Source organism: Phaeoacremonium minimum, assembly GCF_000392275.1.
Source record: "Phaeoacremonium minimum UCRPA7 unplaced genomic scaffold PA7_03_scaffold_27, whole genome shotgun sequence".
Lineage (NCBI taxonomy): Eukaryota > Fungi > Ascomycota > Sordariomycetes > Togniniales > Togniniaceae > Phaeoacremonium > Phaeoacremonium minimum.
The window spans coordinates 343,519-361,863 of NW_006920934.1; the positions used below are offsets into that span (position 1 = coordinate 343,519).

The 18,345-nt window shown below is 47.1% G+C and overlaps 2 protein-coding genes across 2 annotated transcripts; one reads left to right on the forward strand and one right to left on the reverse strand.

Moving 5' to 3' along the window:
* Positions 1–13,714: 13,714 nt before the first annotated feature.
* UCRPA7_399 (putative mfs multidrug transporter protein) lies at positions 13,715–15,725 on the forward strand (the record flags this gene model as incomplete). The annotated part of the gene is made up of 5 exons (XM_007912995.1): positions 13,715–13,930; positions 13,993–14,042; positions 14,505–15,159; positions 15,217–15,492; positions 15,546–15,725. 5 exons carry the CDS (start codon positions 13,715–13,717, stop codon positions 15,723–15,725), a joined length of 1,377 nt encoding a protein of 458 aa, XP_007911186.1.
* A 598-nt stretch (positions 15,726–16,323) lies between these two features.
* Positions 16,324–17,539, reverse strand: UCRPA7_400 (putative mannosyl phosphorylinositol ceramide synthase sur1 protein; the record flags this gene model as incomplete). The annotated part of the gene is made up of 2 exons (XM_007912996.1): positions 16,324–17,013; positions 17,102–17,539. The coding sequence occupies 2 exons, from the start codon at positions 17,537–17,539 to the stop codon at positions 16,324–16,326; spliced, it is 1,128 nt and encodes a 375-aa protein (XP_007911187.1).
* Between the last annotated feature and the right edge of the window lie 806 nt (positions 17,540–18,345).

The window sequence follows — 18,345 nt, forward strand, 5'->3', positions numbered from 1 at the left end:
TTATATCCTAAGATAGGTCGAGAGATACTTAAGCAATATTCACAAAGGAGAGTGATCGTAACTAGTTAGATCCAGTTGATTATAGAATCAAACTATAGTATTAAAAGCTAAAGAGCTAGTCTCTTCATTTCTAGGCTTATAGTTATAAGTATAGTCTTATATAGAACTATAATATATTATAGCTTATTATTACTTACGATAGCTTACTAATCTATGAGTGACTCTTGGTGAGCCGATCTTATCTTATCTACACGTGATTCGGTTCCTGTGAATGCCTGCCGTGGGGCTCCTGGCGGCGGCCTGGTTTCTGGCCGTGACAATACTGTTGCTTAGGCTATAGTAGCCTTATAGTAGTGTGAATATTACTACTGGCCTTATTTAGATATATAAGGTCTTAACAGATTATAAGGATTGGGTGCGACGATTGGAACATATATAGAGACTAGTTTCTATATAATATCCTACAGTAAAGCATAACAAACATATTAGTTATACTATCAATAATGACCCAAGAAGTTGACTATAGAGAGAATCCACTATCGTAAGTCAGATACTCTATATTGAAGAGTATATGCTAAAAAGTTAACAAGCCTACCGAGCGTGCCAGGGGCTTTTGATAATATTTAGCTTATACCAGTAATGGGTACACCTGAAATTCCCTTACCGAGTATGATATCCTGTATTTTTCTATGTTCAGGGCTCATCGCAGCAGTCGGCGAATTGCCCCACTAATCCAGAATTGGTGGAAATAAGGAACATCTCCGTATTGTCGTATCGGTTCTTAGAAAGCTAGGTCCTATATATCGCTAGCCTTAAGTGGTTCTTATTATTAACTACTTTATACCAGGCTCAGATATATCTCTCATCAATACAGTGAAGGTGACGCTTAAGAAATCGAACCGGCCGAAAGCTATAAAGACAGGTTCTCGAATGTTCGCTTGACCTAGACAGCATTGATAGAGCGACACGTAGAGGAGAAAGAATTATGCTATTCTGCCCAGTGATTTTCTCGTAACTTGACACTTTGAGATATATTACACACAAAAGAAGTTATACTTAATATTCACTAGGTCTACAAACTACTTTAAGATACGTTAAATTTGTTCCTAATTCCTCTAGATAGTTATAATCCTACTATCTCAACTCTTTATTAATAGCTAGGCTCTTCGCCAGACGATGGTGGTCAGAAGCTATACTATAATAGTTAGACAGGCCTGACAGTCAATTACATATATCGTATCTATATATCATATGACCGTATACAATGTACAGATGCTGGCTAGCAATTGGCTCGGTATATAAGTCCTACTAGCTAAGTCATACAAGACCCATCAGTCAGTTTAATCACACTTTATAACACAATAAGGCTCTTTTAAGGCTATGCCTAGGGCTAATTAAAGACATTAATAAACAAATTACATACAAGAGATAACCAAGGTAAAGAAGTAGATACCTAAGGTGTTAGGGTGTCTAAAAACAAACCCCTATAAGCTTGCAGGGCTCAGTTCCATTTCAGCTTTACAGCAACTTTAACCAGGGTGACAGATAGAGGCTCCCAAACAGCTCCACAATCAACACACCAAGCGCACCCACCGCACACCCACTGCATAGGTTAAAGCAGCAGCAGCACTGGGCCACTCACGAAGAACGGAATAGTCGAGGGCAAGGTTCGGGCAGCATTTTAGTCTGTATTACAAGGGCACAAATGGTACCGGCTGTCAACGCTATGCCAAAGAGAAAAGCAAAGAAGATGGGGAGGTGTGGTATTATACGAGCGGAGAGACGGTCAAGCGCTGGTCGCGGTCTGTTCGGATGGCCGTATGCACCTGGGACATCCGTTCCTCGGGTCGTCCTCAAGACCTATGTCACCGATTGCATTTTCATCTGCTAATGATCTGTATAATTCTGGTGAGCGCTCATATTCTCTACGAGGCTTGTCAATCGTGCGCTTAGTTTTCTCAGTCATATCTATTAGAGTGAACGATGTAAGACACGGACGAACTATAGGCCATGAAATTGCTGGTGACGCACTTCGAAGTCAACACTAGGAAAGAATCTCAGGAGGAAGATATGGTCCGATAACTAAAGTTAATGGAGAAATCAGAAAAGAAGATAATTATCCTCAGACCAGGTGGGGGCGGATTTGATTTAAGGATCTGGCGACAAAGGAACCGTGGCATATTACATTTTATACTTTCCTGTGCATTTCAGCTAATTGCAGCTTCTCGTGAGTTGTAACATGATTGGGAGAGCTTCGAGCGTGATGTGGCGTAGTAACCAGACGGGCCAATTGTGTGCAGCAGGTTTCGGGCCATCCAACGAGTCAAAATGCTCGGCTCTGTCATCAGGTATTTTGTTTAGTTAAAGGTTTGGAAGCTGCATCTTCTTATTCATGTGCCGTAAGTAATTGTCTCACTTATGAACCTCAAAAGTTCTATCAACATGCTTGAATGTTTTTGAGGACATTGATCTAATCCGCAGCCTTTGTATGCCGGTGTATCCTAATACTACTTTACTCTCACGATGATCTTGCCTTTTGCCCGCTTCGTGGCGAGTTTCTCGATTGCCTAAGGAAGGTCAGCAAGCCTAAAAACTGTTGTGACTTGAAGCGCAAAACCTCTGTACTTACATCAACTGCGTCTTCCATATCATCAATGCTCTCGATGGGCACTTCTTTGATCCAGCCCTTTTCAAGCTAACTGGCGACTTCGCTCGCTGCTTTACCAGAAGGTCTGTTTAAAACGCGAAACAATGTCCGTGACGTTCCCCCAAGCATGATAGGAGTGATCGTAATTTAATCCAAGGTACCAGACCTCCTGCAATAGTCAAGTACTCGCCGTTACTTTTGAGATAGGGAACACTCTTCTTATAGAGAGTTGGATCCTCTACACAGTCAAAAATGGTATCAAAAGGAGCACCTACATAGTCGGTGGAGAGATTGTCGTATAGGGAACCTGGAGCCGTATAGTCCACAAGCTTGCCAGAACTGTTTTAGCGTTTCTTTGTTACTACGAGACGCTTGGGGATGCCTTACTTGAATAGCGGCAAGTCGCATGACCATATCCTTATTCGATTTTGAACAAATCCCAATGACAGAGTGCCCCTGCGCTTGAAGCACCTGTACCAGAAGGCACCCAACGCCGCCGCTGGCACCATTGACAGCTACTTTACTCTCCTGGCGCAACTTTGCGGCATTAAGAAGCGCAACACAAGACTGCCCAGCTATTCCCATGCTCCCAGCAGCTGCTGGAAATTCGACTAGTCGCGGCTTTTTCGCAACCATATTGCTTGGGAGCACTATATATTCTGCGAGTGTGCCGTAGCCACGAAGGATTTGAGATATTGGTAACATCCCGCACACTGTAGTCCCGCGCTGCAAACCTGCACACAAAATACCTGGGCCTGCTTGGATGATCTCGCCTGCGAAGTCCACTGCAGCAACTGCTCTCCTCCGGAAAGGGGTCCATATGTTCATCAATCCAAGATCCATTAGGTTGATAGCCGCATGAGAGACTTTGATCAGGACCTTGGCGCCTTGAGGGAGGTCTGGTTTTAATGTGTCCGTTTCAATTCAAGGACGTCCTTCGAGGGCCAATCCCATTAACGACCCATACTCTCATTGAGGGCGGAACAGGCATTGCTCTTGATGAATGAAGCGAATATCTAGCAACGATGGAATATAGTACTGAGAAGTGGTCTTCCAATAGTATCTACTTGTAGTACAGATCAAGATCGTGTGTTGAAGATGAGAGCTGTTTGTGGCTCGCCCCATGTGTCCGTTGGCAAAGGTTCAAATATGAGAATGTGGTCGTGAGACATGCGGAGCGGAGTTGGTCGACGTAATTGAGGCGCACAACTCCGCAGTGAACAATAGCATACCCTGTCCCGTGCTTCTCCTGCACTCACATTATATGACAGTTTTGAATCAGATTTCACGCATGCGCTTTTCGGAAAGGAAATAATATGCACTATGTACTATGTGATTGCATAGGGCAATAAATATTAGTCTGGTGGAGCCTCGTTCTCATGATCAAGTTCATGTGCTTCATCGATTGATCGGAGTTTGTTTATCAGCCAGGGGAGCTTCATCCCACTGGTAATCTTTGATTACAAATCAAACCTCTATTGATAAGACAATTTGCCCAGTTACAAATCATCTCCGAAGATCAGGAGAAATATTTGAATATTCACAGATCGCTGGCTCGGTCCTGATCTCTTAAGGCGTTAAATGAGCTTCTAGGTACACAGAATGAAGCCGGATCTTAAGCCTTTACCTTGAGACTTTCTATCTAATTTTAAGTGAAAACATTCGCAAATTCTCAGTAGGGTTTGAATATGCACAATATTTTCAACCGCTTCGTAAGTTTAGGAGGCGTATTATTTCTTCTTAGTTCGAGGGTCGAATGTTGTAGCCACGCTATGTCATTACCTGAAACTACCAAGTGTCCTCTTGAATAGTACTCCGCAGTCGATTTGAGATCTGTCTTCTCCATTGAGAAGCCTGTCTGGCATAATTATTACATTCGTACCCCACAGGTGGTATGGAGGTAATTGTGCAGATGTGGGAGCCACAGTCGCCACAAATTGATCCCTCCACCGTAAAAGCAGAATCACACGATGTATCTAAATACCTACAAGTGATCGACTTGGAATCCGAGAAACTGGGCGTGCTCTTCACGTGATTGTTTCCGATTCAATAGTCTGATGTTGTACCCTCACATCTGAGATAGAAGACAGCGGCATCATAAGCCTCTCCGCTGGACTTCTGGTCGGATAGGCCAGGCTTTACTTCGCACTGGTTCTCTCCGCATTTGGACTTGAATCTCCCTGTATAGGGAAGGAACCGTGGCGTTTGTGCTCGAAATTATCTTTAGTTTGTCTTAGTGAATCATTTGTGAGTACAGAAGGATGTGTGCCGGCTTCGTTGGAAGGATTTGATTCTAATATGTAATAGGGCAACATGAGACCTTATGGTGGAGATAACTTGCGCAGCCCTATTTGCCTCAATTATTTACGATGAAAGACAAGAGTGCAAGAAGCATAAAGACAGATTTAGCTCGAAGAGGTCGAAGGAGTCGAGTGATTATATTTTTACCCTTAGTCCAACACGCATTTCCATATCAAACGCTGTTCTGTCTAGGAAATTGTGGGCCCTAATCTCAGCATGAAAGATTGCACCGTTTGGTCTTCTAGACTGTAGCTGCGTTTCGGGGGGAAGAGAAAGATCGTTCGCGTATTTCTTCAACATATTGGCAACCAGCTTTTGTGGATCCCCCGCCCAGTGTTGGGGCTGATGATCCATAAGGAAATCTGATAGTGTTACCTGATGGATCGTCGAAACGAGCTTAGTTTGACGAGTGTTTAAATTCAATGCGTGCCTCCGAGGCCATTCTAACAGATGGCAAAACGGTTGGTTATTAGACCACCAACCAGGTGCACCGGTGGATCGAGGATTGACGTTATTGCTCTTCACAAGACCCCATAGAACCAGAAAGTCATCCTGTCGGTTATCGCTCAGCCAAAGGATGCCCCATGGAATGCCTTGACCGGCCAGAAAGTTATCAAACGCGTATCCTACAAAATGAGCACCTTTGGACGACGAGATCAATCCTGACGCATCCATCTCTGGAGCTGACGCCTTGATGGAGTAAGTTTTACAATGAGTTGCATCAATTGTCAATGGTGGGGACAGGGCTCGAACTGAACCAAACTCAGACGGTGTCAAAAATGCTTGTAGGCAAATAGTCGTCCGTTCACAAGCAGCGGTTGCAAATGTAACTATGTGGCAATTAGGTGTTGGAGATCAAGCAGAGATTACTTCAGTGACAGTATGATAAACACTTACATCTCTGAGTATCATTTCCAACCCATTGGGAGTTAATATTGATACGGAAAAGCGGCAACCTTGGGACACGATAGAAGGCTTGTGTGTCGCCGGTAATCGATTGTAACACAACGGCCGGTCTATCTACGAAGCTATCTTCGTACGAGCAATCGAGCAGGGCGAGCCAGTACCGTTGTGCATCATCTTTGAAAGCTGGACAGAGAAAAACATTCAGCATCAGACCTCTACTGCTGACTGACATGTCTAAACTGCGGGTAGAGTCGCTCGCGCCGAGCCTAATAAGACGTGAGTGCTCAAAGGCGAGGGGGTTTGTCGCAAAGTAAGTTCGTTCTTGAGGATCGTATTCTTGGTATGACCCGTATATGGAGCGGAAGCTGCCGTAGGCCAGTATTGATTGATCATTATAAGCCTTGACGATCTCTTCCTGAAGTCTGATGAACGCCTTGTCTCCTTCGCCGTACAAAAGTGGCATATTCACGCCAAACAAACCGAGGAGTGAATATGCTGTATCTTCCCGTCGGCTCGTTCGGCGACCTGCGGCCCATGACATTTTGGCAGCAGCGCTACAGGTGGTAAGAATGTCTTCAACGCCAGGTTTCTGATTATAAAAGCGGCGCAGAAGATTAGGAGGAATACCGGTTAAGGTAGAAAGTTCTTCTGCTATATCACTTCGATCTCCGAGACTCTTCCAGTACCTGTCAAAAAATGCCACCTCAGTAGGCGCGATGAGCTCTTGCAAGGTCCATCCCCTGGTCATCCATCGGCTTTCCGCTATAAGCTGGTGTCTATCTCCCTTTTTGGCGTCGACATCGGAAAGAAACGCGTAGCATATGCCTGAACCGGCGTACCATTTGAACATGGAATTGATAGCCTCGGACAACTCAGCACTGCTTGACTTGTCAATACAGCATGTATCAATCCAAATGTACCCATATCCTTCTTTTTTGGCTTTCTCACAACTGTCGCGAACCTTGGCGAACCCTTGCTTTTGTTTTGGTATGTGCGCTGGGCCATCTTTCACATCGTCATACGAGATTTCCTCGGTGGACCAAGTATGGGAGAGAATGGCATATTCGGGGACTTTGTCCTCGCCAAAAGATACCAGTTCGAATGTCTTCGTATTGAGCAATCTCATGACTATATGCCGGAATTGAGAGATAGTTGTGAGTCTATCTATCTCGATTTCGTGTTTAGATATGTAAAGTCTGACCTCGTGAGCATCCCTCGGAGCATGTCCGAAGAATATAGCTCGCTTACTAGAGTGGGGTTGGAGATTCTGCATAGTGGCTGAGCACTCTGCTGCAGCCTAGGCGACCAACACGGTTGGGTTGGCCTACTCTATTGCCATGCCTTCGCAACACATTTCCGTTACGGCATCGCAGAGATCTATCCATGTAAATCCAAGATACTCGTGCGCGACGAGGAGTATAAAGCTTCTATTTGTCTTTGTGACTGGGTCGACTGCCCATTTTAGTATAACAGACTACGAACGATAAACTATATAGCTATACTGCGTAGTGTGGTCCTACATCTCATTGTGTGCCAAACTTTAGATAATTCAACATTGTATACCAAAAATGGCTAGAGGACAATGCATCACCATGAACAATAAGTAATGATCTCGCTATAAATCAATGCGAACAGGCTATATACCACACTCATCGAGGAAAGTTCTCTATACATAGAAGTTCCGGTCTGAGATTTAAGATGACTGGGAAAGCAGGGCTAAAGTATGAGTTAAAGAAGATTAGAGTACAAGAACACCAGTTTCTGTCTCTAAAGAGAGTGTTTGACTTGCATGAAGTACGTAAAGTCCAAAATGTGGCTCTTGTACGTTTATAAAACTGACTGGCTGATGATTTAACCCGAAAACGTCACTGTAATATGAGTCCATTAGAAAGTCAGTGCCACCACTGATATCGAAATTATTCATGTCATCCCTGAGATCATTGATCAAAGGGTTTGTCTGAAATGCATCTTCTTCTATTGAATGACCCCATTGGTTGATCACAATAGAATCTATCTCCATGGGAAGAGCGCTTGGGTCACGTCTCGGGAGGTCTTCAATTGACAAAGTCGCCGCTTGTCTCTCATTTTCGCTTGAGGAGGCATTACCAACCTGTGACAGAATATATAAGCCGACAGATTGAGTCTTTCTGAAGAGGACGTTCTCACTTTTGTCAGTTAGCTCAATTGTCACACAATCTCAGACACGGAAGAGTCGACCGAGAATAATAGCTCCCGGTTAGGCAGCTCTTCCCCTTGTATAGTGGCATCAAGCTTCATTTCCTCGAAAAGACAACAAGCCGTCTCTAGTTTCGAATCCAAATGTTGTAGGGCATCATCTGCCAAAGCTGTCTCTCCGAATCCCCGTAACGTGCTCTCAACATCAGCAATGGCACGTATAGTCTCCATATCATCACTGCCATAATTCTCCATGCAATACAGCAGACAAGTCCTCAACAGTTCAAAAGCAGTTTGAGTATCTTGCTTGCGAAGCGCCATAGCTAATGAACCCCACCAACGTTCCGCATCAACAGAAATGGGGCTTTGTAGAAGGCTGGAAGAGATGATCTGTACCTCTGTATCCTGATTATGAACATGATACAGATAGAGTATTTGTCTCTTGAATACCAATACTTCATCACTCGAGTGGCGCGTGTAGCCTTCCCAGAGTGCGACATCTTTCTGTCAAGATAGTTCAGCGTCACTAAGATCAATTAATCCGAATGCTGACTGAAACACCATGCTGCCGTTGCGAGCTCTCATAAGTTCGAACATAAGTTCGCTATCGTGCTTTAAATTCTTTGCGAGATTATCATAAAAACAGGCTACCAGCGGCCTCCAGCTGCCTATTATGTTGGCGTGATCCATTTCCCGGACCTCCTGCAGGACGACGGTGAGTGGGTGCAAAGCCCCATGCAATTCTTCGTATAGCTTGTAAGCAGATGTTACGAGCTGCTTTGCAAGCTTCGGTTGAAAGTGAAGTTCACAAATCACTATGTAGGTACTGAGGAATAGCCTGGAACAGTCCGCGGATATGAGCTGCCTTTGTGCTTTAAAGCATATTTGAAGCAATCTGTAAGCTTGCTGAAATCGTCCTTGCTGTAAGAATTCTGCGGCATCCAGACAGAGGTTATACCAGTCGACAACACTGTCAATCGCATCTCGGTCTTTTTCTCTGAGCTCACTTTTCTATTGACCAGAGCTTATTCTCCCTGCCACACACATTTGTAAACTGTGCAGGCATTTGGACGTTCACTGAAAACATGAAGGAGATGAATGAGCCGTCGGTGACTGAGGATTTGCCAATAGCCAACATGAAATACACAAGCTAATATTTGCAACACTTAGGCCATTCATTTTACTCGAATCTGGTGTTGTAAGACAGCCAGGAGATTGTCTAAGCTGGTTCGAAGTTTGCGCGGGCGATGGGGTCCGACAAGCTAGCATTGATGCCGGGAACTTAGAGCCAGCGGTTGATAACCGGCCACGTTCGGTTGCTGCACAAATTCTGTCTTTATTCTGCTTTGAAGTTCTCACAAGATACGTCTTGAGCTTTTGTGTTGCGATCTCTGTTGTTGATTTACATTCCTGTCGCTTTATCAGCGTTGTCGCATTTCGTCTTTTGGCGGACCAATTCCTCCGCAAACTGAGACTTGAGGTTCTTCTGCAGTGCCCATTTATCGAAGTAAGACTTTCACATCTTGACACTGTGGAATATATTAGTAAGTAATCATTTCAAAGCTGCTTTCAGTCTATCGCAGGCCTTACGTTGCGTAGAATTGATGATTCTCTTCCATGATCCTCATTACTTCCTTTAGGGTGTGTTTCTTGTAGAGGTCGGTTATGGTCTTCCGGTTTGACTCCATTGCCCTGGGGCCGCCCAGACGCGTTGGGCACCATTGATAGACATGGTGACATGCGACTTGTGAGTATCACACTGTTGCGATTAAGGGATAAGTCAACGTGGAAAGATGGTTGAGGATCCGCGATATTTTGAGACACCCGAGGAGACGACATGTAATTAAACAGACAATCAAGAGTCGTAAATGGCAGGACACGATATCGCGTATTGCAGATTCTGGTAAGCCGCCACAAAGTTACTCACAACACAAAAGTCCCTCTCATGCCGAAGATGGGTGACACTATTGCATTGCTCATTGGCTAGCGCAAAAGACCTTAGCATGCGCTTGTTTCGCATCAGAGATGCAATGTCAGTAAGCTGCAAGTATTATTGGTAACTATTTTCCAACCACCAGTCACATCAGTCACCTGCCTGACTGCCTTGATTGCCTTAACCCGGACCAAGCCTCATTCTGGCTGACCAAAGCTAAGCCACTAACCCCATTTCCTTTGCCTTATATTTGAGTTTGTAGCCTTCGATATCTTCAATGTGTCGATGTGAAATTGATCAGACACTAACAAGAAGTCGCATACTACCACAGGCTCACATACAAATTTTAATGTACTAAATCCTATTACAGGTAAATCATTGTTAAGCCACGTGCAGGAGATAAGGAAACATGATGCATGTGCCGCAAAAACCATAAAACACATCCGTTTGAATTAGTGACAGTCAGACATTAACCTTCTCTTGAAGGAGGCGGACAATGATGATAGCAGATCATCGAAACTAGAGATTATAGATAGAACAGGCAGTGTAGCTTCAGTGAAGAGAAAGGAGCCTCTGAGAACCTAGATTTACAAACCCTCCTGCAGTATTTAGTCGTAGTTGAAGATGTTGCTCCAATCCCCAGATTCATCAAAAAGAGCACCGCCCCCTAAGCCGATGCCATCCAGCTCATTCATCCATTGGAAATTCACCAAGTTGGCATCTAGAAGTGAGTCACCTGATCCTATTTCGGCCCATCCTTCACCATTGCCGGGTACCTTTGTAGGGTTGGCATGGTTTTCGACACTATCAACGTAGACTGGCAATCTCGTCGTTTGGAGCAATGGCGTCTCAACACTTGCCGTTGGAGATATGCCGCACCACCATTGAAGCCTGTCTCGCGTCAGCTTCAGTTTGCGTGCTGCCAAGTCATAGGTGGTATTATCCCAGACACCACCTCGAGCTGCCTGGATCTCGGGACGCGCAGCTTCACACCGGTGCACCATGGCCATCAATATATTCGGAACATCGAGCTGCAGCTCAGGACGAGATTGGACATAAGCTCTGAGGTTGCCTTTTGCACTCGTAGGTTTTTGAACTTGATTTGCCGCATCGGTGGTGGATGCCAAATCTGGCAGGCTGGCAATTGTTGCAGCTGCCTGAACAGGGGTACCTGCCGCACTATTGGTATCCGTAATTCCCTGTTGACCGTGCGTTTCTATTTGAAAAGATTTCATCCAACGACACAGCATCGTAATGCCATAGAAGAGCATAGTGAATAATGGCTGCGGCATTCCGAAATAGTAACAGACGGGGACGGAGAGCCAGTGATCTAACCAAGTCTTAAGTGCCATGTGAGCTCGATGAATCATGTCAAGGGCCGGTGCAGTCGAAAGCGTCAGCTGGTCTAACGGCCCGGAAATCCCGTATATCAGACTTTTGTCCGTCAAAGCGACTTCGTAGAGTCGCAGTCTTGCGGTATCGAAATGTGTGATGATAATATCTACCACCAAGAATTAGTTCAAGAGCATTCGGTGCTATGGATGGATGGCTATCTTTGCTTACAGTGTGTTTTCAATTTCTCAGGTACAGAACTCCATAACTTCTCCACCTCTGTCTGAAGAACTGGGAAATGAACCGAAGCTGGAAATGTTGGTAGTCCCGGTAACTCATCTGGCATCTGGTTCTTGAGACTGAGTTGATATATCCGCTCAGTGAGATACTGGATTCGCACAAGTGCGACGAGAAGCTCATCTGTTTCATATTCTTTTGCCTCTGCTAGTTTTTGGAGACACTCGTCAATGTATTTATTATACCGTGGAGCGTCTACTTTATTAAAAGCCATGGAGGCGCTATGAACAAGTCAGTCTCGCAATGCTTGGTCACGCATAAGATACTAACTTTGAGCTCATGTACCAGACTCCAGCAGTAAGTCGTCGTTCCTCGTTTGTTCTAGGACTTGGCTCCTCCGGCTCTCGCATGGCAAACTTCGCCCAATGCGGTAGAATAGGACTGCGGTTAAGCCCCAAATCCCCTAATATTGATGTTGCTAGCTGCACAATGCTATTGAACTCATGATGCAGAGCACATAAGTTGTGATAAGACGCTAGCAAAACCAGAACTCCCTGGAGAAGATCCAGAGATCGTTGATGATTCACATAAACAGCTTCAGAAAGGGTTTTTAGTATTACACAGCATTGCCCTTTCATAGAACGTAAGCTGCGTATCGAACTTGCCATCCTGATGACCTGGAGTAGGAAAGGTTTTGACGCCTCAAGATCGGCAGGAGTAGTACCTGGAGCAAGTATGACAAAAGGAAACCCATGGCAGGTCTGGTTGACATAGAAATCCAACAAAGCATCGTCCGACTCCTGTGGGACGGCATCTTCTGCATCGTATAACCCGTTGCAAGCGCAACTTTTAGCTCCTAGCGAATTGATGTTATGCACTGGGATGACTCGAGCGCGGCTCTTATCTTCGGACCGTGGCTGATCGGTATGGAGTTGCGATTTTGCCCCATGTATTGATGATCGGCTTCTTGGGTGAGTGGTGGCTTGGGGACTTCCGGCTGAGCTTGAAGTGGCTAAGGATTCAGAGAAACCATTTGAAGCGCGGAGCTTCTTGTCAAGTTCAGTAATTCTAACAGGTCAAATCAGTATAACCTTAGAGATATGATGGCCATGCCGTGCAGCTATCATGGAGAAGAACAATGTTTGCCGCCATGTAAGGTACTTCAGTGTCCTCAACCTGAATTATGCATTCAAATAACACCACTGACTTCTCATATATCTTCTCACGAATAAAGAGGCACTATAACTTACGAGTTTTTCCGACGTCTCTTTTTCCTTGGCTTATGAATCTGTGCGAGGCATTCCTTCTGAAGACTGTGACATCTTGAAAATACAAGTTAGATTTATCTACAACCATAACTCTAAAAACTCATCCATCAAAGACGCGACTAACCGGTCGCACTTGGCTTCAGGATCCTGATTCGAGCGAATGCATTTTGCCTTTGCGACTGCACATGAGGTGCAAGCCGCTCCCCATTTGGCGATTCCGATGGATAACTTCGGTTTCTCCATTGCCGGGAGTACCGCCCACTCATTGACTAGTGGTTGGAATACGCGGTGTCATCATTGCTTGCATGATCATGATCATGCCCGCGGGGTTTGGCAGAAAAGAGGATGATGACAAGAGTTGAGCAGGTGAGATGGTCAGGCAAGGGAGCATATTAGTGTTTAAACTCCGGTTGGTAGTCGGCCGGACTTTTTGTTGCTCTACGAAAGCGGCGTAGAGGACGGTAGGAGCCAATCAGAGCTCGGGAAAGCATCGCGAGCGACTCAATGCTCATGCTAACAATTCTCCGAATGTTCTAACGCCTGGGCACAGCCTTGAGCACAAAGCATGCTAGTCATGATCTAGATACTGTTAGTGCCCTACGGCAACCACCTTGCCACGCCTCATACTTAGAGCTTCAGCAAAACCGCCGAGGAGTTTAAATGATCCTACTAGTAATAGCATGTCGTTTATGCATGGCGACCAGCTAGACAGGATTAGAAATAGCTCAAGAAATGGTGTTGTGATCTATTTTGTTTCTAGCTTTATATATATATTGTTCACCCACTCTGATTCCAAGGATGTTGCAGCTTAACCAGCGTGTGGGTATCTCGTTACCTCACATCTCAGAGGTTATACATCATCACTCCCAGGGCCGCTAAAGTGATAATCGGTTTCCAATCAGGAGCTTGAAAACCATGGGTGTTAAGTCGGATCTCGTCGTTGGCAACGGCAAAGACGAAGTGCCCCATATCGACAATGTTGGAGATGAAAAGACGAAGAAGGCTGGCCGAAAGCTTCCAACCGATGTTGCAGACGAGAATCTCCTTCACGGATGGGCACTTTACTCTATGGCATCATCCGTTGTCTTCGCAGTGCTTCTCGTAGCATTGACAGCGACCATCTTAGGAACTGTATGATCCGAGCCCGTTGCCAGATGGGACGACACATAAGCTGACAGTTAATCAATCTACAGGCCACACCTTCCATCACAGACGAGTTCCATACGGTTCAAGATGTCGGATGGTATGCATCGGCATACCTGATCTCTAAGTCTGTACCCTTGCCAAGACAACTGTTGTACAGGGGCTGACCGGGATCATAGCTGCGCCTTGACACCACTCACAGGTACCATATACCGGCTGTTCCACCTCAAGATCGTCTTTCTGTTATTCATTGGTGTATTCGAGATCGGATCTCTTGTGTGTGCAACGGCGCCATCATCTCCGGTCCTGATTATCGGGCGGGCGATCTGTGGTCTTGGCGCTTCAGGGGTGATCACTGGCACAACCACCATTATCGCCTCGACGGTTCCCCTGAGCAAGAGAGCGTTCCTCATAGGAATGGGCGCGGCTTGCATCGCAATTGGACAGACAATAGGACCCCTTATCGGCGGACTGTTCGCGAGCTATGTGACTTGGCGGTGGTGTTTTTATATGTAAGTTCTCGGACTCATGTACGGGGCGGAACAAGTACTGAAGGGTATAGCAACCTTCCTCTCGGCGGCTGCGTCATGATCTTCTTTGGCTTCTTCATCAAGCTGCCGATAACGCACCTCACAGACTCCAAGCTCAAGTTCCACCAGAAGTTCCTGACGATTGACCTCATTGGCTTCTGCGGAGTGGCTGTCTCCTGCGTCATGCTACTCCTGGGCCTCGAGTACGGAGGGTCGATCGATCCTTGGAACTCTGCTACTGTCATAGGGCTGCTCTGTGGCGGTGCGGTGGGCATCGTCTTGCTAATCGGATGGTTCATCTACAAAGGTGACGAAGCACTGATTCCGCCGCGATTGCTCAAGGACCGCATCAATGCCTCCATTGGAATCACGGCCTTTTTGCAGGGCGGAGGCATCTACCTGTCGTCATACTGGTTGCCTATCTGGTTCCAGGGCGTCAAGGAGGCCTCGCCGATTGGGAGCGGTGTTATGATCCTGCCGACGATTATCTCACAGTTCATCGCAGCGGTGGTATGTGGAGCTCTCGTGCAGAGACTGGGGTATTATCTGCCAGAGGTCATCTTCGGAAACGCGCTGATTGCAGCTGGCGCTGCCATGATGATCATCATGACACCTAGTTCGTCCGAGGGGTTCTGGATCGGATTCCAGATCTTGATGGGTGCTGGGCGAGGCTTTGTGTTGCAGCTGGTAAGCGCCCTGATCCTCTTCTGACTTTTCACAAGGTGTCTTAACACTTGACACCAGCTTGTTACGGCCATGCAGACGAATTTGCCGAGAGAAGACGCCTCACTCGGCGCCAGTTTCGTGTCCTTCTCGCAGTACCTCGCAGGCGCAATCTTCGCCGCAGTTGCCAAGGCGGTGTTTACTTCATCCATTCCGAATACACTGCACGAGTATGCTCCAGAAGTGAGTCCATCACTGGTCATCGACACCGGTGTCACCGAGTTCAAGAACGTGGTCTCATCGCCGGACCTGCCTGGCGTGCTCCTTGCGTACAACAAGTCTCTTAACCATGTCTTTGTAAGGGCTCACAGTGACCAATCGAGGAGAAACAAATGCTGATGTTCTTGAAGACAATACAGCTTGCCTGCTCGGCAGCTGCCTTGGTATCAGGCTTCTTCGTGGGGTGGAGAAAGGTCAACGCGAAGAAGCGGAAATCACCCGAGGATGTGGAGGCTTCCACGGGAGAGGATCTGACAGAGACCGAAGGAGATAAATCTGGCTTGCCAGAAACCAAGAAACAGTCGGCGTAGAGTCCCTCGCGGCATTTGTAGATCTAGCCAATGATGTCGGTCCCTATACGACGATACGCGCATAGATGAATCTGGTACACCTAGACGAGTCTCTGAGGTCTCGCCCCGGAGGAACCCTGAGAACGCGGACCCACTGTTGGGTTGCCGATGGTTATGTTTCTGCCACGTTCGGTGAACCGCGTGTTGTCTGAAGATGGAACGACCGTTGGAATGTTCGACAACCAGTGAGAGTCAAAGTCAGGCAAAAACTTAGGATAAGGTGACCACGCTACTATTCGCTCTCTCCAACCCGGTCCTGAGAGCCCGGGTTGGGTAGAGACAAACCGGGACAAGTCAACATCATCTCCCAAGACAATGTGGAAATGCGTGAATATTTCAAAAGCGCAAGGAACCATGACATGCACATGGCAATGTTGCAAAGGAGTGATACGATAGATGGTGTGGGAGAAGGCGATCTCAGCGACGCCTTCAAAAGAAAAAAGTCTCATTGCTAAATGCCACCTGTGGCGCGATGAACTCCTCGATATACTCTATAAGTGTGCATAAATTAAAATGTTGTATATACCAATTGGCTTTGTCTTTGTAGCGGCCCCCTCTCCTATATTAACTTCGCTACCTTGAAGTCGGTGATAGAAAGTAGCTTGCTCATGCCCTTGAACGCCTTCATCAGAAGGTGGTTCAGGATGTACACACCGATCACCAGCCCGATCGCCCCTAGGAGGTACCAGACCCATGGCCGGTCTCCTATCCACATCAACGTCTTGGTGTCTCCTTTATGCCATGAGCAGTCCTCAAGGTCGGTGATGTAGGGCGCCAGTTCGGTTGCGTTGACTACCGAGACGGTTGACGAGGGCAGCGATGGCTGCTCAAGCAGGTAGTTCTTGATCGTAAGGGTCAAGAATAGTGGTCCAGCAGACATCATGACAGCAACATGGGGCTGGATGCGGGCCCAGAAGTGCGTGATATCGTTGAAGTACAGCAGTTTCGCGATAGCAGCCGCAAATAGAGGGTGGTGCGAGGACGTGATCAGAAGATCGTTGGACACACCGGTGGGCGTTGTTGACTTGAACACAGCGTGGTGTGGCGTTCCATCGGCTTCAATTAGGTGTAGAGGAATGGTCTCATTACATATTGTATCCATGTCGAGATATATGCCGCCATAATGATGGAGTACAAAGTAGCGAATGGCATCTGCGCGTTGAATAGGGAATGGATAGTTGTCCCAGGTGTCCAAAAACCAGGGGTACTCGGCCTGGATGAAGTTGCGAGCCAGCTCGTCGGTCCAGTGCTGCGATCATTAGCGATGATATCCCCGAGACCAAAGCCAATCTTGCACAACGACTTCATTGGCTCCTTTCCTTGATTGCAGTACTCACTTTATATTCAAATTCAGCATACACCTCCCTGCAGCTCTGCCACGCGGGAATCCACCTGTCTGGTATCGTGGCCGTGGCGCTGGTTTGGTGCAGAATTCGGGGTATCGTGTGTGGACGGTCGCCGTGGGGATCTGTGTTGACTGTCGCATTGTGAGGGAGGGCGAGACGCGGGCTGAACAGCTCCTCGTTCCTGCGCAACAGAGTAATGAGCGGCTCAAAGGCGCAGACGACCAATCCGATGATGATCGCGTCGATGAGAAGCAAGATCACAGTGCCTTTCCTCAGCCTGGGCCTGGGCAGCCTCAGCTTCTTTGGCCATGTCGACAAGCCAGAGGAGGCCTCCCACTGCAGACGCTCCTCGTCGTAGAGAGGCTTGTAGCCGGCAGTAGAAGAACCAGTGGCCGAGCGCCTGCGGGTTGGTGAAGCGGTGGTGTTCATCCCAAGGACAGGAGAACGAAGATGCGATACTATCGTCGTCGAGAGAGAATGGGCATTGAGAGAGCAATTGGTCGAGCGAAGCGGACGAAGGCCTGGCTAAGAAGGGGAAGGGGGGCGGCGGGCACTTTGGGCTGGTTAAGAAGCTTGATTGAAACAGCGTTGACGAGGGTGCTACGCAGCAGATCCAACTTAACAAAAGTGGGGAGGGGAAGGGGGGCGGCGTATATGCACGAATACACGTACCCAAGTTAGTTAGTTACGTGCCTATGTAGGTAAAGTAGGCGCAAAAAAAACGAGAGGGAGGAAAAAAAAGGCCTTTCTGGGCCATCACCTGCCAGCGCCACTAACATCTGCATATCAGAGCAGCCACCAGCGTCTCTGCCAGTGCATTGCCAGTGTTCTTCCACTTCCTCGCAGTGTTTTGCCAGTGCCGAGGCTCGTCTTGTCACCCCATTGCCGGCTGGCGACGAGAAAACTGCAGCGCGGTTTTATTTATTTAAGGTACAGCGCTACCTCCATTGGGCCAGCCAAGTACCTAGGTAGGTAGTAGAATCCCCACTGCGCCTCGGGGAACGAGGTTAATTATCTCGCTAGTGCACTACCTACGTCAGACGTAATCTGGCGTGTGGGATCAGGCTTTTTCCTCACTGCAGCTGCAACTGCGAAACTGCCAATGCGAGTGCGCGTGCTGTGTGCGGTGCTGGGGCTGAAGTCCAGCGCAGGCTGCGCAGCCCCTTTTTGGTGTCCACTGCGCTGCAGCACTGCATTATTACTGCATTATTACGTGTAGAGGTGATCTTGGGATG